The 27,120-nt window shown below is 64.0% G+C and overlaps 1 protein-coding gene across 2 annotated transcripts in view; it reads left to right on the top strand.

Annotated features, from left to right (window-relative positions):
- Cacna1i (calcium voltage-gated channel subunit alpha1 I) overlaps positions 1 to 27,120 on the top strand; it is a 95,545-nt gene that overhangs the window by 41,829 nt on the left and 26,596 nt on the right. For both annotated transcript variants that reach the window (XM_078052700.1, XM_078052699.1), the window contains 8 exons: positions 1,220 to 1,317; positions 10,185 to 10,344; positions 14,185 to 14,500; positions 15,764 to 15,856; positions 18,040 to 18,352; positions 20,309 to 20,727; positions 26,095 to 26,246; positions 26,822 to 27,007. In XM_078052700.1, coding sequence (XP_077908826.1) covers positions 1,220 to 1,317; positions 10,185 to 10,344; positions 14,185 to 14,500; positions 15,764 to 15,856; positions 18,040 to 18,352; positions 20,309 to 20,727; positions 26,095 to 26,246; positions 26,822 to 27,007 — 1,737 coding nt within the window. The remainder of the gene's footprint in view (positions 1 to 1,219; positions 1,318 to 10,184; positions 10,345 to 14,184; positions 14,501 to 15,763; positions 15,857 to 18,039; positions 18,353 to 20,308; positions 20,728 to 26,094; positions 26,247 to 26,821; positions 27,008 to 27,120) is intronic.

Below are 27,120 nucleotides of genomic sequence, written 5' to 3'. Positions count from 1 at the left end.
GGTGCTGGGGCATCTGGGGAGACGCAGTTCTCCCTCAGTCACTCTCGCAGCCGCAGGAGGGGGCGGCTCCGGCAGCCGGCGGGTCTGCCTCTGCGGTGCCTGCCTGCTGACGTGTGGCGGGTGGAGCTGGCAGTGGCCCTGGAGCCCGGCTGGGTGGGGGATGGTCCGCCAGCGCCTCCTGGGTACGGGGCTGTCCTTCGGCTGGCGAGGGGCAGGCAGCAGGGGAGGGGTTGCATCTGGTGGAAGCTCTGGGAACTTGGACGTCCCCAGAGGTGGGCCTCCCAGGGGATCTGGGAAGGCTGCTGGGGAGCAGCCCCTTGGTGAGGCTCGGAAGGGCGGGGTGGGGTGGGGACTGGGGCTTCTTCACCTTTGAGCGCCCTTGCCTGACTGTGTGCACCAGAGTGGCCTGGTTCCTCGTGGACTTGGGTAGCATCTGCAGATCTGGGCGTCTGCAGGGACCTCCCAGCAGAGCAAGGTTTCCTGGACAGAGCGCGGGAGGCCCCCAAGCTCAGTGAGCCCGAGGCTGGGCAGGTCCTCTGGGGACCCACCAAGGGCAGCAGACCCGCGGTGTCCTGGAGATGCAGCCTGGGCTGCCCGGGGCCATGAGGCAGGGAGAGAGGGAGGCCCAGACGCACCCATTCGCCTGGTGACCCAGGGCCCATGGCATCACCTGTTGGCCCCTCTCCTCGGGGGCATGGGGCTTTGGCTGCTGGACGGGGGCTCCCGAGGAGGAGGGGTCCACTTTCCTTACCTCACCCCCATTTCTCGTGTGGCTGTGATGCCCAGTCTGCACCTGGCCAGACTGGCCATCCCTCTGCACCTCGGTCCTCCTCCGAGGTGGGTCTCCAGGAGCTGCCTGCAGGGTGGGGAGTCCACTCGGAGGCAGTTCTAGTGGCAGGGGCTGACACAGGTCAGGAGAAGTGCACAGGCCTCCAGGCCAGGGACACCTAGCACTGTGCTCGCCTACGGTGGCTGAGGTCTGTCTCCTCCCCGGCCTCTACTCTCACTCCGGCCAGGAGAAGCTGGCACCAGCCCTGTTTGCAGAGGAGACCCAGGCCCAGAGGAGCGGCCAGGCTGAGGCACAGCTGGGACCCTGACCCCTCTTCTCACCCCTTCTAGGTGTGGCTGGGTGGGCCGGGTGGCGGGGACCCCTGGGGCCAGGCCCTGGCCCCATCTCTCCTGCGTCCTCCCTCCCTCATCCTCTCCTCTCTCTCTCCAGGATGGTCGAGTACTCGCTGGACCTTCAGAACATCAACCTGTCGGCCATCCGCACCGTGCGTGTCCTCAGGCCCCTCAAAGCCATCAACCGCGTGCCAAGTGAGTTGGCCCTGCCCCGCCCCCCAGCCCTGGCCCTCCGGCCAGCTCATTCATTCACTCAGAGAAGGGTGAGCAGCTCCTCCCGGGGCCAGGCCGGAGCCTGCAGTGCCAGACAGATGGGCCCTGCCTCCCGGCACAGTGCTTGGGCCCAGGGACACCGGAGGGTGGCTCGGAAACCTCTGATGTCCCAAAATAACCTGGATTGCACTCTCCTGGGGAGGCTGACTGCTCAGGGACAGGAGGTCCCTTGGGGGTGGTCTCCCAGGCCGTGTGGAAGGAAGCTGCTGAGCTGAGGGGAGCTCTGCCGCCCTTCACTGGGCAGGATCCCAGCCCCCGACCTGTGCTCACCGCCGCGGAGCTTAGGCTCCCTCAGGTCCTCACCCAGAGGTCCATCCGGCCACCCGCCATCTGTCTGACCATCCTCGCGTCCACGCATCCCTCCGTCCGTACACCCACCTCACATGAAGAGATACCATCTTGTAACCACGAGTCTCGGTGGCTGTCTGGCATCGTCCAATGGCACCTCCGTGGTCTTGGTCCCTTTTTCTTTTTGTGATACTAGGGATTGAACCCATGGTGCTTAACCGCTGAGCTACACCCCAGCCCTTTTTATTTTGAGTCAGGGTCTTGCTGGGTTCCTGAGGCTGGCCTTGAACTTGCCATCCTCCTGCCTCAGCCTCCTGAGTTGCTGGTTCTCAGGTTCGCGCCACCACGCCCTGCGCCTGATCTTTTCTGAGTCTTACCATCCACCCTGTGAGGGAGGTGGACCGTCCTCCCTTTAGAGATGAAAAAGGGCGGGAGTGTGGACCCCCGCCCCTGGCAGCGTTGCCAGTGAGGCTGCCCCAGAGCCAGTTAGGTTCCTGACTCCGCAGCTGCCTTGAGTTAGGCGTGGGCTGGGAATCTGGAGAAGGGGCTCATGGGGTTTTCAGTCCTGCTGGGGAAGGACGGGGACTTTTGTAAGCCCTACCCACGTCTTGTGGTTGAGGCAAGAGGCTGATTCTTCCAGCAACTTGTGTTGAGGCTCAGAGAGCATTAGTGGCTTCCACAAGGTCACACAGCAATTCAGTGTGGGATGGGGATCTCGATGAGCTCTGTCCACCCTGAGCCTGGCTCTTTTCCTGGCTCCGTCTGGATCTTTGCTTCTCTTCCCTGCCTGACCCTCCGTTTCCCCGACTCTCCCTTGTCCTCCTCTGGTCAGTGTTGTCCCCCACCTCAGGTGTCTGGGCCTTGGGGCCCGTCCTGCCCCACCTACCCACATCTTTGTCCATCTGTTCCCTGAGGCCCTGGTCTGACTCGAGGCCTGCGGAGCGTGGCGGTCCGCCCAGGCAGGCTGGCGGCAGTGGAGGCCATGCTCCAGGAAGTTTGTAGAGCAAGGTGACCAGGAGGGGACTGGAGCTGGCTGGGCCTGGAGGTGGCCTGGGGAGAGGAGTGGTTCAGCCACCTCCTGTTGCTCTGGGGAGGCAAGGGAGGGACATTGGGCAGCTGCTGGGGGCAGGGAGCTGTGGTGGCCAGCTTCACTCCATCCTCTCACCCCTGACCAACACTAGAAAGCTCTTTAAAAGCCCAGAGACGGCTATGATCCGCTGGGGTCACACAGCAGATCGGTGGCTGGCGCCAGTTTCTAAGTGGTGCTGTTCCCCAACAGCACATGCTCTTGTCCTGTGTTCCCCACCTGCCTGTGATGGGAAATGGGCTAAAGGGCCGACTTCATCATCCTGGCACCCAGACCTGTGCCTGGTGGCTCAAGGGAACCCCCAGAACACATGTAAAATGCATGTACTCCACAACACGGAGCATCTGCCCCTGCTGGAAGCTGGTAGGGAGCAGCCAGGGATCAGCCAGGTGGCCAGGGAGCTGGGGGACGTGCGTGGGAGGCGGGTGGGGGCGCCCGCCCTGCAGGAGGCTGGGTGTGGGGCAGGGAGAGGGGCTTGAGGCTGGAGAGGACGGGACGGTGTGGCAGCCTTGGTGCCCAAGGGTGATGGAGCCAGAGAAGGGGTCAGGGAGGGAGTGTCAGAGATGCCCCCGGCAGGGGTGTGGGTCAGCTGGACACGGGCTGCTCAGTGCTGGGGCTGGCGGGTTGAGGAGGGGGAGGTGCGCCTGCGCCCAGTTCAGGTCCAAGAGCGTCTGGCCTGGGCCACTGGGGGGGGGCACCCCAGCGGGGGCCACATCTCTCCTGGGCTCCACCCCAGAGCGCCCCACTTCTGAGGGAGGCAGAGGCGGCCACTTCCTGCCACCGTCCTGCCCTGGCCAGGGAGGCCACAGTTGTGGTCACCTGGCGGAGGTGCCTGTGCTCATAGCAGGGCTCATCCGCCAGTGGCTTTGCAAGATCTTGAATCTACACCTCCCGCAGGTCTCCGGCGCGGGCAGGCGTGGCCCAGTGATGTGGGGACGTGTCACAGTGGAAGCCTGGGGCAGCGCTCACGCTTGCTGGTTTCTGTGTGTGTGTGGGTGTGAGGACCTGCGTGTGTCCATGGGAGGACACGTGTCCCCGGGTGCCTGTGAGGGTGCATGTGAGTGTGCCGTGGGGGTGGCCATGAGGCGCGTGTGCACGTGTCCCCGGGTGTGACAGGAACATGGGTGGGCACCTGTGCCCGTCCTTCCTGGGCCCCCTGCCCCCCTCGCCATGTGCATAGCTCATTAAGTGGCTCCTGGACTGGGGATGTCACTCCGTGTCCCAGCGTTAGCCTGCCATTTCCTGGAGAAGGCCAGGGACGGTCCTGAGCCCAGCGTTCCTGTGCTCCCAGGAGGCGCCAATTACAGAGGCTCTGCGCCAAGAAAGCCCGAGAGGGACCCAGCCTGTCCCCAGGGTCTCCCTCCTGCTAATGGCCCCCCCTGGGAGGCCCTCGAATTCCGCCTCAGCTGAGCGCCCAGCACCGGGAGCTGGGTAGGTGCGACCCTCCGTGTCCAATGTGGGAGCAGGGACTTTAAAGAGAATCCATATTCGTCATTTAACAGCGGAGCCCGCAGCTCATAGAGCACGTGGGGCCTCTGGAGGCCTCTGGTGCAGCTCTCATTCTCCGGAGAGACCCCTGTCCCCAGGTGCCTGTCCCTTGCCCACAGTCACCAGGGAGTGAGTGACCTGGGGGAGGGGGCATGGGCTCCTTACACGTGCTTCTTGGAGGGATTTTGTGGGTTTCCTCCCCCTCCCTCCCCCCCTCTCTCTTCCTTTCTCCTAAATGTGAAATTCCCAGGAACATCTCAAGTCCTGCCATCTGTCTCTAGGGTGGCATTGGCCCTGGGACACGTTCTTTTCCACAGTAGCCTGTAGTCCTCGGTTTTGCCACTAGATGGCAGGCTAGAGAGCTGGTATCAGGCAAATTGAGTGACAGGTTGTTAATTGCAAAGCGGTGGGGAGTGGGGTGGCTGCCTGCCCGGTAAAATTGCAGCAGAGGCTCCAGAGCCCCAACGTGATCGGCTGAGGTCCTTGGTGGGGGTCAGGGGATGTGAGTTCTGGCCTGTGCTCTGCCATAAGCCTGGGGTGCGACCTGGGCCTCAGTTTCGCTCCTTGCATGGGGCAGAAGGCACCGGGTTACCTGCATGTTTCCAGCCTGTGTTGGATGAGCGGGGAGCTGGAAGTCAGGGTGCTCTTTACCGAATCAATCGTGTAAAGCCAGTGCCCCGGGTCAGCCTCTGCAGCTTCTGTCCTGGGCCAGCCCTGAAGGATAAAAGGAAGGAGACGTAGAGGAGAAGGCTGGAGAGGGAGGAGGGATGAACTTTGAGGCAGGAGACTGGCTTCTGCTTCCTCACTGTGTGACCTTCCTCTGGCCTCGGCATGAGGGGGCTGTATTATCTCTAAATGTGGTCTCTTCTGGCGGCAGACCCCTCCAAGGGTGTGGAAGGCACTCCCAGGCCTGGGGCCAGGCAGGGTGCTGACCCTGCTGTGTGTGGCGGGCAGTTCAGGCCCGGGAGCTGCAGGTCTGTTCCGCACCGTGGGCTGGTGCAGGGCCCTGGGTGGCCAGGTGGAGGAAGGCGCTGGGGAGCGTTGGGGGGGTGGGGGGGTGGGGGGCATCAGGGATGTCTTCCAGGGCTGGTTTTAGAAGAAGCTGACCAAGTGCACAGAAGGTCCCAGAGAGTGTCCCTGGTAGGTGACATGTGCACAGGTGGAGTAGAGGTGTCCCCTGGGAGCAGTGTGGCTGGGCGGGGGACACATGTCAGGAGAGGCAGGAGGAGGTTGTTCACATCTGGGAACTTGATAACGATCATAAGTGCTTGGGACAAACCTGTCCCAGTGTCTAACAGGGGCCGAATCACTTTTCCTTCAAAACATGGTGATGCCCAGTTTATGGACGGGGACCCCGAGGCAGAGGGCAGGGCAGAGCTGGGATCTGAGCCTGCCCTTACAGGATCCCAGGGCTCCTGACCTTTCTGTCATAGGCACTCAGTGCCCTCTTGACTGACAAGCGCCACAGGAGACACAGAGTTAAGGGCCCCTGTCCCTGTGTAGGGACACCTGGAAGGGACGCCAGGATCTCCCATCTGCCTGTAGCTTGCTCTGCTGCAGACCTCTGCGGCCTCTCCCTGCCAGGTGCAGGGTTCCCACGCTGCAGGGCCCTCGGGGCTGAGTCAGGGCCACGCAGGAGGCAGGCGAGTGCAGTGGTTAGGGCAGGAGGCCCCTGTCCTCATGCCCAGGCACGTGCCTAGAGGGGTCACGTCAGGCCAGCCATCCTAGGGAGGGACAAGGAGGGCCAGGATTCCTTCTGGGGGAGCTTGATCTTGGCAGGATCTGGGAGGAAGAGGAGCGGCACATCTCATTATGGAGACGCGCCTTTACTTGAAGGCTCTGGGCACTAAGCCCTGCCACACCTTGGGCTTTAGGGCGTCCGCCCCAGCACCCCAGGGCTCCCAAAGGCCGCAGCCTCCGCGGGGAAAGAGAGGGGGGCTGGGGAGAAGGGGGGGACCAGGGCTGGCTTCCTGGGCTGTTGCTTTCCTGGAGTGGACGGGGCAGGGCGGGGAGCATCTGGCGGACACCTGGGAGAGCCTGACTTGGGAACAGGAAATGAGATGCAGCCAGGAAGTGCTCAGTGTGGGCGGGGCAAGGGGAGCCGGCCGGGTCAGGTTCTAAGTGGTTTCCACAAATCCTGAGGGCAGGACACCTGGCGGGGTCGCCAGGACCTCTGGTTGACCCAAGGGGGCCACCAGGTGTGGCCCTGGGCCAAGTGTGGGGTCAAAAAGAGCCTCAGCCACAGCCCCTCCCTGCAGGCGGCACCTGACCTGGGGCCACGGGGCTGGGACCAGCTGCCATGGGTGGGGGGAGGCACCAACGCAGACCCAGAGAGGATCCCAGAGGAGGACGTTGGCAGGATGAATAGGGATTGCTGGGCCGCAGCGGACAGGGGCCTCCAGTGGGACGGGTGGGCCCGACCCCCAGGTGCCAGCTCCTCCAGCTCTGGGGACCTGAGGCCTCCTGGGTGGACAGATGGGGGTTCCCTGGCTGGGTGGCTTCAGAGGCCCCCCGCTAGCCCACGGGCTCTCTCCAGCTGGGCCAGGGCCAGCAGCTGTGACCTCGGCAGCCTGGCCGTCTGCTGCCTGGCCTGGCCTCCCCGGCGCCCGCTGTGCCCCTGATTAGTTGGCGTTGGCAGTGGCAGGGGCGGCAGACGGCCTCTCCTGCCTGCTCAGCGCCCTCCACTGACCCGGCCAGACCAGGCCTGGAGGCCACGGCACAGGCGTCCCCTCCTCTGTGTCCCCTCCCCGGCCAAGGCTGTGCCCCTGGTTGGCACATGGCCAGTGAGTTCTCCGTGAGCGGGCCTGGCAGAGGGGCCGTGCTGCTCTGGGCTGCCGGCTCCTGTCTGTGGAGAGCACCCGGGACCTGGAGGGGAGATGCTGTCACCTGCCACCCCCACCCACTCCCCTGAGGGGCTGCCCTGCTGGCCGGGGTCCCCGGAGCAGAGGTCTGGTCTGGGGTCCTTCCCCGGGTGGGGAGGGGCGCATCTCATGCATTTGCTGCTGTCATCTGCCCCAGCTCCCACGCTGCAGAGGACAGTCCACTGGCCCCCCCAGACTTGGGCCGATTCCCCCCAGGCCCTGAGGTCTAATGAAGCGATGCCAGGTGCCCCCGACTCTGCACGTGCTGGGCCTGGAGGTGACCCCGAGGCTGGGCTTCCCAGAGGGCCACCCCAGCCTGGACTAGCCCCTGCGTGGGCAGTGGCATGGCAGCCACAGGACCCCTGCTGTGGGCAGAGTAGAGCAAGGTCTTGTGGGTAGAGTGGCTGGTGGCCCAGGGGAGGGCGAGGGCTGGTGTCCAGCGGGAACCACGGTGGCCGTGAGGCTGTGGGCCGGGCGTGAGCAGGGCGGGGCTGGTGGGATAAGGCTTTGGACTTTCCCGGGGTGACCTGCTGGCTTTAGGGGCTCTTCCATCAGAGGTGCCCCAGCTGGGCAGTGCTCCCGAGAGGCCGGCTGGACCGCACATGCCACTGTCCCCATCTGTCGATGAAGCCTTTTGGGCCCAGAGAGGGCCAGTTCTGGTCTTGGGGCCACCAGGTCTGGCCTGGGACTCAGAACTCGTGTTCTAGGTCTGTGCCTGGGTGCCCAGCTGGACAGGGCTGCACCAGTGCCCAGGCCCCCCGCCTTCTTGGCTGGGACCAGGCCCTCCCCCACGCTCTCCTGGTGACTCTCCTGGTGGCCTGCAGCCTGGCCCTTCCAGATCGCCTGATCCCTGCTAAGCCCCTGCTGAGAGGGAGACAGGACTAGAGGGGACTGGAGGCCTTCCTGACCAGCCCAGGGTGGGCACCTGGAAGACTGCCTGGAGGAGGAGGGTTTGGCTGGGAAGGTGGAGGGAGTTAGGAAGGACGGCCTGAGGGTGACATCCCGGTGGTTTGCCTGTGCTGGGCTCCGTGTCCCTGTGGATCCGTGCTCTCCCCGTCTGTGGGCTCTGGTCCTGTCCTGCCTCTCCCTGCACTGTCCCCCCTCTGTTCTTTGTGCCCATTTTCCCGTCCCTCTGGGTCCACTGTCTCTCTCTCTCTCTCTTCTCTGTTCCCCTCTCCCCTCTCTCCTGCCTGCGCTGCCTCGTGTGCCCAGGGCCAGGGGAGCGGAGGGCAGAGTGGAGCCGGCTGGCCCGTCCTGCCTAATTGCTTGACCCAGGACATAGAGAGCGCGACCCTGGGTGCCTCGGGCTCTTCCCCGGCCCCCTCTCCCCGGGCCCCCCTCCCAGCTCCTGCGGGGGCCCTGGTCAGCTAACTGTGCCTCTGCCCTGTGGCCCGGGACTCCCTGGGCGCGTGTTCAGAGCCTTTCAGAAGTCAGCATCCTGGGCGACAGGAGCTGTGATTAATTGAGGGACCAAGGCCAACCCAGGGGCAGCCAAGGGGGGCTGCGCTGAGCTGCGGCTGCCCGTGTCGCTGGTCCAGCCTCTCCTCCGCTGTGCCGGCCTCTGCCAGGCCTCCAGCACTGCCCTGGCCTCGCCCAGAGCCGACCAAGGGCTGGGCCTCTGAGGACAGCCATGACCGACATGGCCTCCTGCCCGTCACCCGCGGGTCCCGCCTCCTCAGAGCCCTCTGCCGCGGCCCCAGCGGTCTCCTGCTTGGTCCTCAGGGCCACACGGCCGGGCCTTGGCCACCTGTCCCTCCGCGTGGCAGGCTCCTCCAGTGTCCAGCCTCTGCACCCATGTGTCCTCGGGTCTCCTTGCCCGGCACTCGGGTTCCCGTCCCCTGCTGCCAGGCTGGATCGCCGAGGCCGTTCAGGATGGGCTTTGTGTTCAGCTGTGGGCTCCTGGGCCCAGCCCGTGCCTGGCTCTCAGCTGGCACTAACTAGGTGCTTGGTGAGTGACCGTGGGCATGAGGGAGCCAGTGAGGCACCAGAGGGCGGGCCAATGGCTTCTCCCGGGCAGCCGGCCTTCTGCGGGGTCCCGCGGGGGCCTCTTTTCTTGCTGTGGTTCGGGGGCCACAGGGAGGTGGGGCGTGGGGACCCCCTGGTGCCCTCGGTCGATGAGGCCGCCCCTTCCGTTCCTGAGAGGAGGCTGACCTAGTTTTGCGGGGAGGCAAGGTGGGGGTGGGCATTAATTATTGATTAGAAATCGCTCCACACACAGTTTGTGATGCAAATCCCAAATAATTATCCTCGTTAATAACCACCTCGCACCAGCCCTGGAATAACAGACCCGTCCCCCAGCCCTCCACACTCTTCCCGTGCTGCTGCTCGGCCTCTGCGATTCAACAGCAGGACCTGCTGGCTCTAGGAACACTGAGGTGGCTCAGACACAGGCTCTGTCCCTTAGGAGCTCACAGCTCAGCAGATGAGTCAGGATGGTGAAAAGGAAGCTATGCCAGGCCGCGAGGGTGTGGGTGCCCATGGAGAGGCCCCGCTTGTGCAGTGTGCAACCTGCACAGATGTGCAAGGCAGCTGGGGCGAGGTGACAGGTGCTGAGGTTGCCTAGAGCAGAAGAGAGAGGGATGAGCTCTACCTGGGAGGGGGTGAGGAAGGGCCGGGGAAGCGGCCAGAAAGGGCATTTTTCGGGCTGTGGTGGTTGAATGGGAGTCTGCCGGGGTGTCCCAGGAAGAGGGCAGAGTGTGGGTGAGACAGTGGGTTCTGGAAGGAGGGCGGGAGGGACCTGGTGTCCATCAGACCCTGCTGTTAGCTGAGTGGCCCAGGCAAGTGACTCCTGGTCTCTGAGCCTCGCCTTGGCTTCCCGCGTGAAGAGGAGGCGGGATCCTCGACCTCTCAGGGTCACGGAGACTGGAGATCCAGCTTGGGCCAGCCCTGGGGGGGTGCGCACAGTGTGTCCACACCCGGAGCTGTTCTCCTGGCTTTCTGGGTAGAGGGGCACACGTGCAGGCCGGGTGCCCTGGGCGCCTGGGCAGTGTGTCCCCGTCCTCTGCTCCTGTCCTCCCTGGACCTCGGCTCCTGCCGACGCGCCCCCCGCCTGCCCTTCCTTCCAGGCATGCGGATCCTGGTGAACCTGCTGCTGGACACGCTGCCCATGCTGGGGAACGTCCTCCTGCTCTGCTTCTTCGTCTTCTTCATCTTCGGCATCATCGGGGTGCAGCTGTGGGCGGGGCTGCTGCGTAACCGCTGCTTCCTGGAGGAGAACTTCACCCTGTGAGTGGGGCCTCGCCCGCGCGCGCCACCGTCCCCGGGCAGGAGGAGGCCGGGCAGGACGGGGCCCCAGAACCAGCTCCCAGGCTGCAGCCAGTCAGTCAGAAAAACCGATTGTGTCGCTCCTACTGTGCGCTAGACGCGGGAGCCCAGAACAGGAGAGCCTTCTCGTCCCTTCTCTCCCTGGGCACGGCCCAGCGGTGGCTCTCTGTCCTGCTGAGATGGGTCCTGCCCTGGGGAGCACCAGGCTGGGCGCGGATCCTGAATGTCTCTCCTGAGTGACGCTCCCGGGCCGAGGGCCTGTTGGGGGTGTGGGGACCCAGCGCGGGGGTGGCTGAGCTTCTTCTCTCTGTCCCTGTCCCGTGGATCTGGAGGCCATGTCGCTGCAGGGAGCGCTGGGCCCGCTGGGTAGGCAGGGAAGGGCCACCTCGTGGGGAAGGGTCCTGCGTGGGCTGGGGGTTACATGAATGTCCACCTGAGCTGTGGCTGGGGCCGTCGGGGAGGGGACGGGGTGGCAGCCGCTTCTCCTGAGCTGGCCTTCAAGGACAGAGAGGGGCGGGCAGGAGCTTTGGTGTTGGGGGTTCAGGGTGAAGCCCCGCTCCTCTGTCCCTCTGCCCCCGTGGACCGTTCCTGGTCATGCCGTTATCCAGGCTCCGCCGCGTGGGGCCTCCTCCTGGGCTGGGGAGGCCTGGAGGCCGCTCTCTAGGAGACCAGGGGCTTCTGCTGGTTCCTCTCCTCCTGGGGCCTGGGGCGGCTTGGGGCTGCCCCCAGCTGACGGCTCAATGTGCCTCCAGCCCGGCAGGACGGCGGGGACCAGGACGGCGGGGACCAGGACGGCGGGGACCAGGATGGCAGCTCCTTCTGCCATGCCGTCTTCCCGCCTGGTCCCTGCACGTCCCCTCCCCGTGGTCAGGCCTGGCCCTGTCGGGTGGCCCCAGCCCCGAGCTGGCTGCCGTGACAGGTGGGGGAGGGGACATGGGGACATGGGGGACCTGGGGTCGGGTGCTCATCGTCTGCTTGGCCTCCAGGAGCCTCCGTCCAGTTCCCACCGTGCAGGTGACACTGAGGCCTGGAGAGGGAAGGGACGTGGCCAGGGCCACACAGCAAGGCTCCCTCCAAGCACCGGCCCCTGTGTGGGTGTCCGGACGTGGCCCACCATCAGCCCCTTCCAGCGGCCAGGCCCTTGCTGTGGAGGACTTCACCGGCCTCCATTCTGGGCGGGTGCGCGGCCAGCAGCTGGGCTCTGGCTGTGGCAGAGGGAGCCGGGTGCGCGGCCAGCGCAGGGCAGGCTTCTCCAGTCTGAGGACGGGAGGCCGAGGGGCTCTTGGAAAGACGGGGGTGTCTCCCGGCAGGTGGGGGGCTGGGGTGGTGTGGGGCGAGGGGCATGACGCCTGGCCTTCGGGGTCAAATTCTGCCAAGGCCACTTGCCAGCCTTGTGACTCTGGGAGCAAGTGGCCAAACTTCCGTGCCTCAGTTTCCCCACCGTGGGGTGCTGTGAGGGTGACCCAGCCACAGGGCCCCGGGCAGCACCGTGGGCAGCTGAGTGTGGCCCGGGAAGCTGGGGGTGTCCTTGTGTCCCCCACTGGCCTGGAAGTTCCCGGGGGTGGGCGTTGTCACTCGCAGGGCAGGTGCTGAGATGGCACCTGGAATCCAGGGGCCCAGAGGGTGACCCCGGGGTGACGCAGGTTGAGACATCCGGTATTTACAGGGGCCTCAGTACATGCTGGGCACTACTCTCAGCAGGGTGCTGTGAGGGAAGTATATTATCATTTTCATTTCACACTTGGCTCAGAGAGGTGAGGTCACTTGCCCCAGGGCACACAGCATGTAAGTTGCAGTCAGCCAGCAGAGGCTGTGGGTAACCTCAGAGGAGGGGTGGGAGGCATGGCTGAGCTGCAGTGGGAGAAGGAGGTCTGGATGGTGGCCACGAGGACAGGCCTGGGCTGCCTGGTGCTGTGTGAGAGGCTGGTCATCTGAGCTGGGGTCTGGACACAGGCGCAGCTGCCCCAGCTTCCCTGGGCTGAGGCAGTGATGCTGGCAGAGAGCTCCGAGGGGATGCCTCAGGTGAGAGTCGGGGGCCGGGGAGGGCAGGGACCCGCCAGGCGGGCCCTGTGTCCAGTTCTAGTGAGCCCTCCCCACCCTGCACTCAGGCCCAGGGCCTCCGCCTTCTGGGTGGATCCATGGTGGCCGTGACTCTCAGAACCTCTGCTGACAGGTTTTCAAGAGTGACTAATGCTCAGAAGGAGAACCGAGGCTGGAGTAAAATATCTGCAGTCCATGTGTCCACCAGGGGCTCACCTCTGCAGAATCTGTGGAGTCACGACAGGTGCCAATGATCAGACCTAAAAATGGCCCCGGGAGCTCAGCAGAAACTTCACAAGGGGCAGGCACGCGGCCGAAGGATGTGGAAGGGGGTCCACTGCTGTCCTTCAGGGACAACGCATACTCAAACCTCAGATCCCGTGACCCCCCGCTAGACGGCTAAGCTCAGGGCTGACGGTGCCCAGTGCCACCGGCCGTCGGCGCCCTGGACGCCCACACTCTGCTGGAGGAGACTCTGTGCAGCTCTGCGGAAGGGCAGAGCCCGGTGCAGCCTCAGCCGGCAACTCCGCCCCTGAGCATTTGCTCAAAGGAAAGGGCGGCTTAGATCCACCGAGGACGTGGGCAGGAATATTTATAAGGCACAAGAGCCCCAAACCCAGGAGCGACCCAAATGCATAGTTGCATAAATTAGTAGCCGCACAGTCACTCAGTGGATTCACTCCCAGAAACGAGGACGAAGGCACTGCTTTCCCACTCTCTGGCCGTGTCTCCCGATGGGCGCGTCTCTTTGTTCAAGAGTGACAGCCAGTTCTCCGGCATCTTTAGCCTTGCCCTGTGTCCTAGCCCAAGGTCCCGAAGCCCATTCTCCCTGGCTGCTTTTAGAAGCTGTCCCTTAAATCTTCTGTCTCCAGTGGCTTTGTGTCCGCTGGGTGGCTGGGGGGACATCAAGATGTGCTGGTGCACTTAATGGGCCTTTGGTTGTCCTAGGACCGATCACTGAAAGGTCCAGCTGTCCCCAGCGATGCCTTCTTAGAGTCGGTGACAGGATGCAGTGGGTGGGGTGTCATCTGTTGACTGTTGCCAAATGGCCCCGCCAGGGTCCTGTGGTCTGCACACCACTGACAGTGCACACACGTGTGTGCTCACACTTGCAGCATCCTCCGTCCTGACGGGGCCGTGCGGTGGGTGCCGGTGATCTCAAGGTGGTTCTTCTTGGCGCTGCGGCCTCTGGTCCCGTCAGGACTCTCAGTGTGCAGGTGGCGTTCATTGCCGTCTTAGGACGGTTTCCCTCCATCGTCCTGCCAATCCCGCCTTGGTTTTTCCCCCCCCCGGTGACCCCGGGCTGCTGGCAGGTCCACGCAGAAGAGCAGGCCAGGACCCCCTGGGCTTGGGGGGACTAGGCCTCAGCCCCATGGGCTCTGTGTCATCTCTGGTCCCCGAATCCAGAGCAGAGGAGGGGCTGGTGCAGGGGCACAGAGGTGAACTACCCTTGTGTGCTGGGCTGGTGAATTCAGCGTGCGCTTATTGAGCACCTACTATGTGCCGACCCAACAGCCTAGGGGTCCAGGGCCCTGAGGCCTCCCTGGGGAGCTGGGCTCAGCTGCCCCAGCAGCCCTAATGGAGGTCTATGCTAGGCAGGTGAGGTCGCAGGGAGTCGGGGACAGTTCCCCAGGGGAGGGGACGCTCTCAGGGGATCACAGTGGGGCGGAGGGCCAGCCTGCCCCGGCGTGGGCTTCCCTTTCCTGTCCTCCTGGCAGTGACCCTCCCCTCCCTCCTTTGACCCGCCCTCACTGTGGACAGACAAGGGGACGTGGCCCTGCCCCCCTACTACCAGCCAGAGGAAGACGACGAGATGCCCTTCATCTGCTCCCTGTCGGGGGACAATGGCATCATGGGCTGCCACGAGATCCCCCCGCTCAAGGAGCAGGGCCGCGAGTGCTGCCTGTCCAAGGACGACGTCTCCGACTTCGGGGCGGGGCGCCCGGACCTCAACGCCAGCGGGCTGTGCGTCAACTGGAACCGCTACTACAACGTGTGCCGCACGGGCAGCGCCAACCCCCACAAGGGCGCCATCAACTTCGACAACATCGGTTACGCCTGGATCGTCATCTTCCAGGTGAGGTCCTCAGGCCCGCGGCCACCGGAGCCGCTCCACCCAGCAGGTGTCTGCCACCCGTCTCCCTGGAACCTGCCCGGCCTGCGGGCACCACAGGTGCCACTGTGCCCGTCTCACAGGCAGACAGACTGACAAATGGCCAGATGGGGACTGGCCTGGCCGCCTGCAGAGTCTGTGCCGTGTGCAGTCCCAGGTTCCGGAGGCAGAGGTGCCGGCTGGGAGGTCCCCACAGAGGACAGGCAGGACACACGTGCGGTCCTTGGAGGACTGGCCAAGGCGCGCAGTGTCACCTGGGGTGCGTGGGAGGAAGGACTTTCCTGGTGGGGTGACAGCAGAGATCAGCTTGTCCCATGTCAGTGGAAGCCATGTCCCATCTTGTGACCCAAGGCACACACCTGCCCTCCCAAAGCCTCGGTAGCCTGCCTGGGTGGCACGTTGGCCCTGACTGACCCCGTACCTGTCCTCTGCAGAGGGTGTTGCGGGGTTTGTTTGTGGAATGGGGCTGAAGGACCTTGGATAGCTGCTCAACCTCTCTGTGCCTCGGTTGCTTGTCTTTATAATGGGTCTGACCCCAGGCCCCTCATGCTGGGTACCGGGAATAGGCCAGGTGACGGGCAGGAGGAGCCCATGCTTGGTGGGTGCTCAGTCAAGACTCAGCTCCCGCTGTCCTCAGGCGGGATGTGGCCGGCGCGGGCAGAGCAGGGAAGCCTGTAGCCATGAGGAGCAGGAGCATGGGGCTGGGAATTCAGAGCTGCGGGCCGTGTTTTGGGGCCGTGTCTGGGCTTTGCCAGGGACAGTCACACCCCAGAGCTGCCCCTCTCTCTCTCTGGGAAGACATCGGGTGGAGCAGGGGAGACAGTCCCCCGAGCCTCGTCCAGTGCACACGCTTGGGCTCCAGTGAGCCTCACCCGAGCCGTGCCCGGAGGCCTCTGCCATCCCCGGGTACGAAGAAGCCGCTGAGGCCCCGGGTGGGCCATAGCCCAGTGACGAGGTAGAGCTGGGACCCCTGGGCTCCTGCTTCCCAGCCCGCCTGCCCTGGCACGGCAGCCGGAAAACGGGTGAGGTCTAGAGTGAGCGGGACCAGGATTGAAGTCCCGGCTCTAGTACTGCCTGGCTGTTTGACGTTGGGCACGTGTCCTCACCTCTCTGAACACCGTTTCCTGGTCTGTATCGCGTGGACGGAGAGGCTGCCCTACGAGGGCGGCGTGTGCGCGTCCTGGTGCACATCAGGCTCTCCCCTCTCGCCCTCGGTGCCGGCTGCAGGTGATCACCCTGGAAGGCTGGGTGGAGATCATGTACTACGTGATGGACGCCCACTCCTTCTACAACTTCATCTACTTTATCCTGCTCATCATAGTAAGTGTCGGGAGCCGGGGCTGCTGGGCTGGCTCAGGACGCCCGACCAGGGGAAGGGGACGGGAGGAGGGGGAGGCAGCAGGAGGGGCTATTTTTAAACGCGGCTGACTGGGGTGATTGACAGGCGCGTCAGGGGCGGTGCTGGAAGCATCTGTCACTTCTGAGGGCCTTTGTTTCTCACTCCTGGGCGTTGGACCCACCGTTGCTCCTGCTTGGCTTCTCCGCCATGTGTCTCTGGGAACACATCCTCCTCATGACCTTAGCTGTAGGTGTGGCCCCAGGATGGTGCTTTTCAAGGGCCCCGGCTTGTCCCTGTTTTCCTGGGACAGGAAGACACAATCTCCGAGACCAAAGTGTGGGGCCACCAAGGTTTGGAAAGAGGCGCATGATCCTGGTGACCTGGTGGGGAGGGCCCTCCGCCTCTCAGGCAGCCCTGCCCCCTGGGATGACCAGGAGACGAGGCTCTGTCGGCCCTCGTAGGCTGGCCCTTCTGCCTGTCCCCACAGTGTCCCCAGAGCAGGCTCGTCCACCTGTCATGCCTGACTGCAGCTTCAACCACGGCACAGTCCCCAAAATGTCAAGGTGATTTCACTCCCGGGAGGTGCTGCTCTCTCCCTGCCACTGTGGGGCCGTCCTCTGGCCTCTTGGTGGTGGGAGGGGGCGTGCTTGGCCCGCTGGGGCACCCCCATCTTGAGCTGGGGGTCAGGGCACTGGCAAGTGACCCAAGATGCACCTGCCCCTGGCTTAGCTGCAGTGCTGTCCTGGGGAGGCCGGGGCCTTGGACCCAGGAGAACAGCCACACAAGAGAAAGGGGCCCGGCCTGGTCAGCTCTGCTGTCCACTCACCAGAACAATCACCCAGGGGAGGCTGGGGACGTGGGAGGGTCCCTGAAGGAGGTGCCAGGATTGAGCCTTAAAGGCCTGGGTGTCGGGCAGGGGAGAGCCTCTGGATGGGAGCCTGCGGGAGGAGGCCATGGAGCTCCGGCGGTAGAGGAGCCGGAGTTCCCGAGGGGCTGGAGAAGCTGCCCTCTGCTCCTGCGGGGGAGCCAGGGTGGCCCTCGAGCCACTTTATGAAGTCGACATGTGACAGCACTTAGCTCCCCAGTCGGGGAAGGCAGAGCCCCAAACCTGCAAACCCCGCACACAGCAGGTGCTCAATAAGTGTGCCCTGCTGCTCTTGCTGCTGCTGTGGAGGGGCCCCAGGTGGTCCCGTCCCAGGGTAGAGCAAGCTGGCTGGGGCCCAGTGTTTTGAGGCATGTGGAGGGTGCAGAGGGCAGAGCTGGACAGACACACTGACGTTCACCCTCGTGCCTGGCCACACAGGGGCATGAGCTTCGATTCTGAATCCCTGGCCTGGGCCGCACAGCTGGAGAGGGCTCCTCGCCCCAGACAGTCCCCGTCATGCTGAAGGTGGAGGAGGCACAGGCCAGGGACTGGCCCTTCTGGCCAGTGGCAGCTGGGCTCATTCAGAAGTTCGCAATGTTGGGGGGCTGCACCCCCAAAAGCACAGGACACCCTGAGGGGGCGGGGCCTTAGTGCTGGCCGGCAGCCTCTCCCCAACTGTCCCTTCAGGCCCAAAGAAAGCCAAAGTCCAGGCTGGAGGGTAGGACTCAGGGCCCAAGTGGTCCAAGACGGGCCGCAGCCTCCCTCCCTGGCTCAATGCCAGCGTGGGGGGTGGCCGGGGCCTCGCGCCTGAGCGTGGCCTGGCTTGGAGTGGGCCATGGGGCCTGGAGAGCAGCCTGGGCCACGCCTTTGCCTGGAGCAAGGCCTCAGCCGTCTTTTCCTGTCCCCATCTGTGTTTGTGCCTCTGTCTCTCTGGGACCCTCCACCCTCCCCTGCTCCTCTCTGTCCCTGTCTCTTCCCCCAACTCGGTGTCACCCATGCCCCAATCCTCCTGAGCCTGTGTCACTCTCTCCTGTGTCCCCCTTGTCCTTGCTCTCTGCTGGCCCCCTGCTGTCCTCCTCCCTCTGTGGGTGTCTCCGGTCTGTCCCCGTCCTCCTCCTCTCTCCACTCTGGCTCCTGTCTCCCCGTCTCCATCTCTGTCTCGGGGTCTCCCTGACTCTCTCTCTCCCTCTCTCTGTCTCTCTCCCTGTGTCTTCCTGCTGGCCCCTTCTCCACCTCCGCCTCCCCTCCCCCACCGTCCCCTCTGTCCCCGTCCCTGTCCTCTCCTCCCGTTGGTCACAGGTGGGCTCCTTCTTCATGATCAACCTGTGCCTCGTTGTCATAGCGACCCAGTTCTCGGAGACCAAGCAGCGGGAGCACCGGCTGATGCTGGAGCAGCGGCAGCGCTACCTGTCCTCCAGCACGGTGGCCAGCTACGCCGAGCCCGGCGACTGCTACGAGGAGATCTTCCAGTACGTCTGCCACATCCTGCGCAAGGCCAAGCGTCGCACCCTGGGCCTCTACCAGGCCCTGCAGAGCCGGCGCCAGGCCCTGGGCCCCGGGGCACCTGCCCCTGCCAGGCCCGGGCCCCACGCCAAGGACCCCAGGCACTGCAGTAAGTGGCCCTGACACTTGGCGGTGGGTGTGCCGCCACCTGGGGACTCGCTGCTGCTGATGGGTCCCACCTCCCCAGCCCGAGAGAGGTGTCCCCAGGCTCGGGCCCGTCTTCATTTCAGGGTCAAGCATTTCCCCTGCGGCCAGGAGCTCCAGGCGCACCTGCCCGGGCCTCCCTCGCTCACCCCGGGGCTCGGCCCCAGCCCTGGGGGACTCCGCTGCGCACAGACCTGGGCCCTGCCCCGGGAGCCGCGCTGGGCAGAGGGGACCGTGATCTGGCCTCAGTCTTGTAGGTCCCCACCCACCAGCCTCCTGTAGCTGTCCCCAGCTACCACTGTGGCTGAGCTGTAGTTCTGGCACCTGGCACCAAGGTCTGGCAAGGCAGGGACATGGGCCCCCCTGTTCTGCCCCTGCTGGGGCCATGTCTCATGCCAAGGGCTGCCGGGTAGTTTGTGGGAAAGGGGCCCCTCACCTGAATCCTGAGAGCAGACACGGTCCCCAGAAGGCGGCAGGCTGGGAAATAGTGCCCTGGTTTTCAGATGGGAAAAATAAAGTCCAAGGAGATGAGGGAGGCACTTCAGTGGCCCTGGGTGTCACCCAGTCACATGGAATGTTGGTTACCCGGGGCTTTGCTAAGTGTCCACCTCCAGCTGCGAACACCCCAGTCCCAGGAGGAGGCCGGCAGGGAGGGGAGGGCCCAGCTCTGTCCCCTTTCCTCCCAGCTGGGTGCTGAGCAGTTGGCAGGCCCTGGAACTGTCACTGGAGCAGCGGGGGAGGAGCGTGCCATGTGCTGTTCCCTGTGTGACCCCGACCACGGGGTGGGGTGGGGTTAGCTGGCCTCGGCTCCTGGTGGCCACGAGGTCAGCACCCAGGCCCCACCCTGGGAGGCCGGAGGCGGGCAGGACAATGCTCCCTCGGAGCTGTGGCCCACCCCCTGGGATGCCAGCCGTCCGGGTGTGGCCTTGGAGGAGGCTCCAGGTGGCCGTGGGCTGGCCCGGCCTGCAGACAGGGGAGCTGGGTCTGGGCAGGGCTGGCACCCGCCTGCTGGAGGACACGGGAGGGCGATTACCCCGAGGCCTTCCTGCCGCTGCCGCCCTCCCCCTGAGCTTGCGGCAGGGGGTCCTTCTAGAGGGGCTGCCTGGGCCTGCAGACCTCCCCCCAGGTGTCCGGGGCTGGGAAGGGCTTTGGCCTGCCCTCTGAAGCTGTCCCCGGGCTCTGTCCAGGGCTGGGAAGCACTTGGAGGCAAGTGCGAGACGAAAGGCAGCTGTCACATGTCACAGGCTTCGCTTTCCCTTCATTGTTGCCTTTTTTTCTACAAGAGCAAAACATGATTACTCTAGAAAAATAGAGAAAACCAGCCAGAGGGAGGCCTCTCTGCCACCTCTCCTCAGACCTGGGCACGGCCACAGGCCTCCAGTCCAAGCCCCAGGCTGCTCAGGTTCTCCTGGGGCATGAAGGGCCTGTGAGCTGTGGCCCCTGCGGCCCTTCCTGCCTGTCCCCACCCAGCCCTGACTCTCCTGGGTCGGGGTGTCGGGGTGTCCGGGGGCTTGCAGAGTGAGCCTGCCCCGCCGCAGGCTCCGTCTCCTCCCTCCCCGGGAGACACAGGCGGAGAGCTGAGGAACACCTCGGCCACCTTGGTTGTCCCCTCTCCACACAGACTCTTTCATAGTCACACCCAGTCCCCTGGCTCTGTGACCAGGACCTGGGAGGGTCTGTTAAGTGACTGGCCCAGCACCAAGGGCAGAAGTGACCAACAGCAGGGACACCTGCCCCAGGCCCATCGTGTGTCCGTGCAGGGACGCCCGTGGCCTGCCAGTCTCTGCTTCCACCTGGCTCTAGACAGAGCCCAGAGAGGGGAACCGTCACCCCCAGGTGGGACAGGCTTGCTCCAGGCGGACCCTGTGCCCTGGTGGCCAGGCCTGGGGTGGGCACCGACACTGCCTCGTTTGCTTTGCAGAGCTGTGCCCGAGACACAGCGCCCTGGACCCCACGCCCCACACGCTGGTGCAGCCCATCTCTGCCATGCTGGCCTCCGACCCCACCAGCTGCCCGCACTGCCAGCACGGGGCGGGCCGGCGGTCCTCGGGTCCCGGCAGCACCGACTCGGGCCAGGAGGGCTCAGGCTCCGGTGGCTCCAGTGGCAGTGAGGCTGAAGCCGATGGGGACGGTCCCCGGAGCAGCGAGGACGGGGGCTCCTCCGGCCTAGGCAAAGAGGACGAGGAGGGGCAGGTGGGGGCAGTCCGGCTGTGTGGGGACGTGTGGCGGGAGACGCGGGCCAAGCTTCGGGGCATCGTGGACAGCAAGTACTTCAACCGGGGCATCATGATGGCCATCCTGGTCAACACCGTCAGCATGGGCATCGAGCACCATGAGCAGGCCAGTGTGGGTGCCGGGTGTGGGCGGCAGGTGGGGAGGGCAGAAGGTGCCCAGCAGGGGCCCAGGTGGGCCGCCCCGTCCGTGCCTGTCTCCTGCTCCTAGCTGGAGCTGGCTTTGGTTCACCCCCAAGGGAGGGGGACGCTGGGGTCTGCTGCCCCAGTGACACTTCAAAGGACAGGACTGTGCTCTGCCCCCATGCCCCTGTCCACAGGCCACCTCTGGGGTGACAGCCCGGACAAGCCCTGGCTCCATTTGGAAAAATACCAATTTTTGGCTCTTGCTGCCTGGCCGACCTCTGGGGGATAGGTCCCTTAGCCCGCACCCCAAACAAGAGGGCACCCCCCCCTTGGCAGCTGAGAATGCTGAGGCCCAGAAAGGGGAGTCACTGACCTGAGGTCCCCCAGCCAGCCAGAGGCCCAGTCTGAGGCCACCTCCTCATGGAGCCCCCTTGGCCTCCTCATGGCCTTCCTTCTGTAAGACCTGCCCCCCCACTCGGTGGCGGTGCCCGTCACCAGCTCCCTGAGCACAGGCTCCATTCAATTTACTTAAATGCGGCCCCTGGGGCTGTCGCCCGAGCTGCCTTGAGCTGCCGGTTGCCAGTCTTTGCAGCTTAATTAAGAAGGTCTCCAGGGAGGGCTGCAGCTGGAGTGACAGGCAGCGCCTCCCCGGTCAGCCCGGCCTCCCTGGCCCAGAGGTCGGGTGGGGGGCAGCTGCCAGCGAGGGTGGGGCCGAGTGTCTGCACGCCTCTGCACCGTCCCTGGGCCACATCCCTGCCAGTGGCCCGCTGGAGTCGGCCGGGAGGCCCACGAGTTCATCCTCGGAATGTGGCGAACAGTTCATCCTTGGACGGCCAGGGAGGAAGCGCTGACGCCCCGGGAACAGGCAGATCACACAAGGCAGGGCTGTGGCTGGAGGTGGGCTTGTGTGCCTGTGCCCTCCTAGGTGACACCAGGGCTCCCTCTGCCCCCGAGCCTCAGCCTTGGGCTCAGTCAGGGTCCCTGACCAGTCTCCTCAGGGTCTTCTTGTCTGACCTCCCCCACCCCGCCCCTGCTCCTTCTGCCACATCCTGCTGAGCGAGGTTCTTAGCCCCACGAGGGCGGGCGCTGCCCAGGTCAGCAGGTGGGGGAGGCTGTGCTCAGGTGTAGGGTCCACCTGGGAAGCAGGCACCCTGGCTGCAAATCCTCTCCGTCAAAGGGAGGCCAGCTACTCAGCCTCTGCTAAGTGCCAACCTCTGAGCCAGCCTGGTGTCCCTGAGTCCTCACAGCTGCCCTCCAAGTTGGGGTCCTGCCCCTCCCCCTGCACACTTGGAAGGCGGTGCTCAGAAAGGCTAAGTCCCTTAGGCAGGGCTTGGGTTCCAACCCTGGCTCTGCAGGGTGGCCCTGGTGAGCCACAGCACCTCACAGACCCCACAGCTGGAGCCTGCATCTTGGTGGCGCATGGGCCCCGTAACGTGGGTAACTACGAAGCTGGTGCACAGAGGTGCACAGAGCCCCACAGGCCGGGAGTCTTGCAGGGAGCCCTGGGTGAGCGCACCACCCGCTGTCTGGAGCCTCAGAAAGTTAATTAGCTAAGGAAAAAGCGAGGAGGAGGAAGCATTTTTAAAACGTTCTTTTTAAAGCCGCTCGGAGTGGCAGCCATTGTTCGGCTGCTCCATGCAGGGCCTGCCCTGGCCGCTGGTATTTTTGCTCCTCTCCCTTGGCTCCCAGACAGTGCTTGGCGGGAAATAATCCGCCCCCAAGTTTATTTTGAGCAGTCCCCGCTGAGGTGGCGCCTGTAGAAAGAGGTGGCCTAGGGCTGGGGAGGGAGGGACACGGGGAGGTGGGGGAGGAGGACGAGGAGGAGGAGGAGGAGGAGGAGGAGGAGGAGGAGGAGGAGGAGGAGGAGGGGGAGGGGGAGGGGGAGGGGGAGGGCGGATGCTTCGGTGCATCCCCTGGCCCGCCTCCTGCTTGCTGGTTCAGGCTCTCCTGGCCGTGGAGGCTGCTCCTTGCAGGGACTGGGCTGGAGGGGACAGGGGTCAGCATGTGTCTCAGGAAGTGGGAGGTGGTGCAGCCTGGAGAGCCCTGGGAGGCAGGCGGACCCGGCGCGTTCTGTGGCTGTGGCTGTGACTGTGGGTAGGAGGGTCAGGCAGTTGGATTCCTTCCCCATCATCTGATGTGACACTGTCACAACTCTTCCTTGTGTGACAAGCCAGTCCTGTGGGGCAGGAAGGGTGCCTCAGACCCACTGGGCAGATGGGAGGGAAGGAAGTGGCGGGCTCCTGTGGCCTGGCGGCCACGGGCAGAGCTGGGCCTGAGGTACTGAGGACAGTGGTGGACAGTCACATTGGAGACGGGTCATGGGTCAGGAGCTGCTGCTCCCAGGACAGTGTGTCTCAGCTTCCCTCTCTTCTGGAACACCAGGGCCATAATTCTTCCCAAGCTGGGCAAGGCTGCCCCCCTGCAGCCTCGGCTGGCCCTAGGGTCTGAAGATGGTTAAGGTGGAGAAGAAAACACAGAGGACTGTGCTGAAAGGGCAGGGAGCAGGGAGCCTCCCTGGGCTTCGGCTGACCCTGGCCAGGGCGCCGCACTCAGGGCTCTGAGTCAGCAGTGGCTCAAGTCCTGCTTGGCCTCCTGCTGCACCTCCTGTGAAGTCACTGCCAACCAGGTCGAGGGGACTCTGGGAGGAGGAGCATAGGGTGGCCCAGTGACTGGCAGTCTGGCCCTGTGGGGGCCTGAGAGAGAGGTACCAGCGTGGGCTACAGACAGGAAAGGGTCCTGGGTGGGGGGATTGGAGGTGGATTCTGAGGGATGACTGTGAGTCCAGCCAGGCAGACATAGGCACAGGGACCAGGAGCACAGGCGTCCCCCGAAGGGCCCTGAGTCCTTGAGGAGATGAGCCCAAGGTACAGGGCAGAGGCCCAGGGGCCAGGGTGGCGCTCACCTACCAAGGGCCTCAAAGCTAGCTTTGTCTTTGGAGCAGTGGGAGCCATGGAAGGCTCGTTGGCCTGGGAGTGACGTGTCCGGGCTGAGCTGGAGCCTGTCAGGGAAGTGGGCAGGTGAAGGCCCCTGGGCTGTAGGGTAGGGCGGGGCTAAGGGAGAGGGAGCTTCAAGATCTGACTCCACCACTGCCTGGCCAGGACCCTGGCGGTCACTTCTCCTCCTTGAGCCTCAGGTTTCCTGCCTGTAAAATGGGGGCAGTATAAGGTGGTTCAGTTTAGACAAGAGGATGCAACCTGGCCTGCGGGAAGCTGCACGGATCGCAGTGGCCGTTATCATCAAGGGGCTGCGCTGGGCTGCAGGGGCTCCTGGCCAGCTGAGAGGCCTCTGCCCACGCTCATATCTACCCTGCAGAAGTGACCAGGGGTGGGGCAGCCTGGGGCCACCAAGCCTGGCATCTAAGCAGGAGGCGCTGGCCCCTGCCCCCACCCGGAACCTCTGTCAGCTCTTCCACTGGGTGGGCGGAGCCATCTCCAGTGGCCCGTCCACTGCCGTCTCTCTCTGTCCATCTCTGTCCATCTCTGCCTCCCTTCCCGCACCACCCCCTTGACATCTCCCCGCTGGGTGTCTAGTCATCTGTCTGTCTCCTCCAGCCTGCCTCTCCCGGATGAGTGTGCTCCACAGTGATGGATGGTCCATTAGACAGATTCACAGGTGTGCGCCGTGAGACACAGCTGCTGCGGGGGCGGAGGGAGGGGAGGGGGTGACCTTTCGGGGAGCCCCGCTCCTGGCAGGGATTGCAGAAGCTCGTGTGGCGTGTGTGGCCGGAACCGTGACGGTGGCCCTGGGCTGTCCGCGTCCTGGCTTTCCGTCTCCAGGTCGTGGTCTAGGTGGGCTGGGAAACGGGCGGCTCACACCGGCATCCGAGCCCTCCCAGAGGCCCGTCTCTGGGCCTCTCTCAGCTGTGGGGCCGTTTTTGTGAGTCAGATGTGATCGCAGATGGACGCGGCCTCTCCTTTAGCCTGGGCTGAGAGGAGCCGGCAGTTCTACTAGATCCCAGGCCTGTGGGGGGGCTGCCAGGCTGCTTTTCTTTCTTTCTTTTTCTTTCTTTTTTGTTTGTTGGTTTCCTTCTCTTTTTAACTCACATGGAATAAAGCCGGGCCTCTGAGGGTCCCTGTTGCTCCATGGAGGGGCTGGACTGGTGGACGGAGATGGCCTGCCGTGCTCCTCGGCTCCTCCTCCCCGCTGCCCTTGCTCTGGGCACCTTCGTTTCCCCCTGTCACGGGCTCCCTTCTCAGCTTCTAGGTCTCTGCCGAGATGTCACTTGCTCCAGAAATCCTCCCGGCCCCACTGACTCTCGTTCCCCCAAACTGCACTCGTCTCCCTGGTTTTCGCGGGAGCTGTGGCTTGTGGCGTGTAGGGATTTGCACTTGCGTGTGAGCGTGTCCGCTGCCGTAGCACGAGCCCAGCAGGTTAGGGGCCCTCAGTACAGGATGCTGTAGGAAGGAGCAAGGGGATCGGGTGGTGTGCTGTGATGTGACAGTAGCTTCAAGTCTGACTTGGACCAGTGCCCAGCCTTGCCACATTCTCGCTGGGTGGCTCTGAGCAAGTCAGTCCACACTGCCCAACCTCGGTTTCTCATTATAAAACAGAAGCGACCGCTGTCCGGGGAGGCAGTAGTTGGGCTGGGGTTGAGCTCGGCGAGGGGCCCATGATCAGGGCTAAACAAATGGTCCCCCCCTTCTCCAGAATCCAGGCAGGAACCGTCTGGTGCCATGGTGAACACAAACCAGACCTTTCACTGGGTCCCAGGGGGACCATGGAGGGGAGAGAGGGACCCGGGCCTTGCATGGCCTTTATCCAGGGGCTTGAAATGAATGAAGTCATGCACTGGGGACTGAACTCGGGGGCCCTCAGCCACTGAGCCACATCCCCAGCCCTGTTATATATTTTATTTAGAGACTCACTGAGTTGCTTAGGGCCTCACTGCGTTGCTGCGGCTGGCTTTGAACTCGCCATCCTCCTGCCCCAGCCTCCCGAGCTGCTGGGATGACAGATGTGCGCCACCGCAGCCGGCCTGACCCCTGGTTTACAGACAGGGAAACGAGGGCTCAGAAGTGGGCTGCACGGCCACTTAGCGTCCAACCAAGGGATCCCGTCCCTTGCCCCAAGTCATGGCCGACAGCAGGGTCTCTTTCAATGGTGCCGTTTTCCAGTTATCACCTGCTGCTGACAAGCATGAGGCCAAAGATCCAGGGGCAGGAGGAGGTCTGCAGCTGGAGGGGGTCATGGGAAGCTGGTGTCCGTTTGGCCAGTTCCTTGACCTCCTTGGGTCTTAGTGTCCTCCTCTGAGAGTGGGTGCATGGGCTAGAAGCCTCCATGATGGTGGTTCTGCATCGGGCTGTGTCTGGCCTGCTGGGGTCACGCATCCCCCACCGCTGTGCCCCCACAGCCCGAGGAGCTGACCAACATCTTGGAGATCTGCAACGTGGTCTTCACCAGCATGTTCGCCCTGGAGATGATCCTGAAGCTGGCCGCCTTCGGGCTCTTTGATTACCTGCGGAACCCCTACAACATCTTTGACAGCATCATCGTCATCATCAGGTACCCCTCCCCCACCTCCTGCTCTGCAGCAGGGCAGGGGACAGTGTGCACATCCAGCCAGTGCACAGGTGATGAAGGAAGCCAACCACTTGGAGGCCGTCATCCAAATATTTTTTTTTTTAAATTCTTGATTTAGCAATATATATGCTTCTGGATTAATGCATTAAATAACAAGATGTAGCGGCAGGCCCGTGACTACCGTCACTCTAAAGGAGGGATGCATGTAACGAACAGAAATTTTCCACCCACTGTCAAGTAACATAAAGATATCTGTTATTTTGATTGCCCCAAAAGTCCTCGGGACCGCTAATCCTCAGTGATTTGCTGTTTATATTTGTAATCAGAGGAAGCATTAAACCTCCGGAGAGGACAGTGACGTTTATGGAGTTTTCAGATTTTAGCCATGACTTCCTGGTGAGGGGTCCCTGGAGCCTCATCCACTAATTCATCCACCCAAAGGTGGATGAATTAGTGGATGAGTGAAAGCTCTCTGTCTCTCTGTCCTCCGGGCCTGGCCTCTCCTTCCTCCTCTCTCGGCCTCCCTCTGGCCCTGCGCCCCTGCTGGCTGGCCACAGCATCTGGGAGATCGTGGGGCAGGCGGACGGCGGGCTGTCAGTGCTTCGCACCTTCCGGCTGCTGCGGGTGCTGAAGCTGGTGCGCTTCATGCCCGCGCTGCGGCGCCAGCTGGTGGTGCTCATGAAGACCATGGACAACGTGGCCACCTTCTGCATGCTGCTCATGCTCTTCATCTTCATCTTCAGGTGAGCCCTGCCCACCCGGGACCCCACCTGCAGGGCCAGCCAGGGCTGTGGGCAGGAGCATGGGGGGGTACATTCCTGTGGCTCTGGGCAGGTTCTTCCCAGGGAGCCTCAGT

The sequence above is a fragment of the Ictidomys tridecemlineatus genome, chromosome 6 (assembly GCF_052094955.1).
Source record: "Ictidomys tridecemlineatus isolate mIctTri1 chromosome 6, mIctTri1.hap1, whole genome shotgun sequence".
In the NCBI taxonomy this organism is placed as follows: Eukaryota; Metazoa; Chordata; class Mammalia; order Rodentia; family Sciuridae; genus Ictidomys; species Ictidomys tridecemlineatus.
Note: the sequence above shows the minus strand (reverse complement) of the source record. Positions and strands in the feature narration are given on the sequence as shown.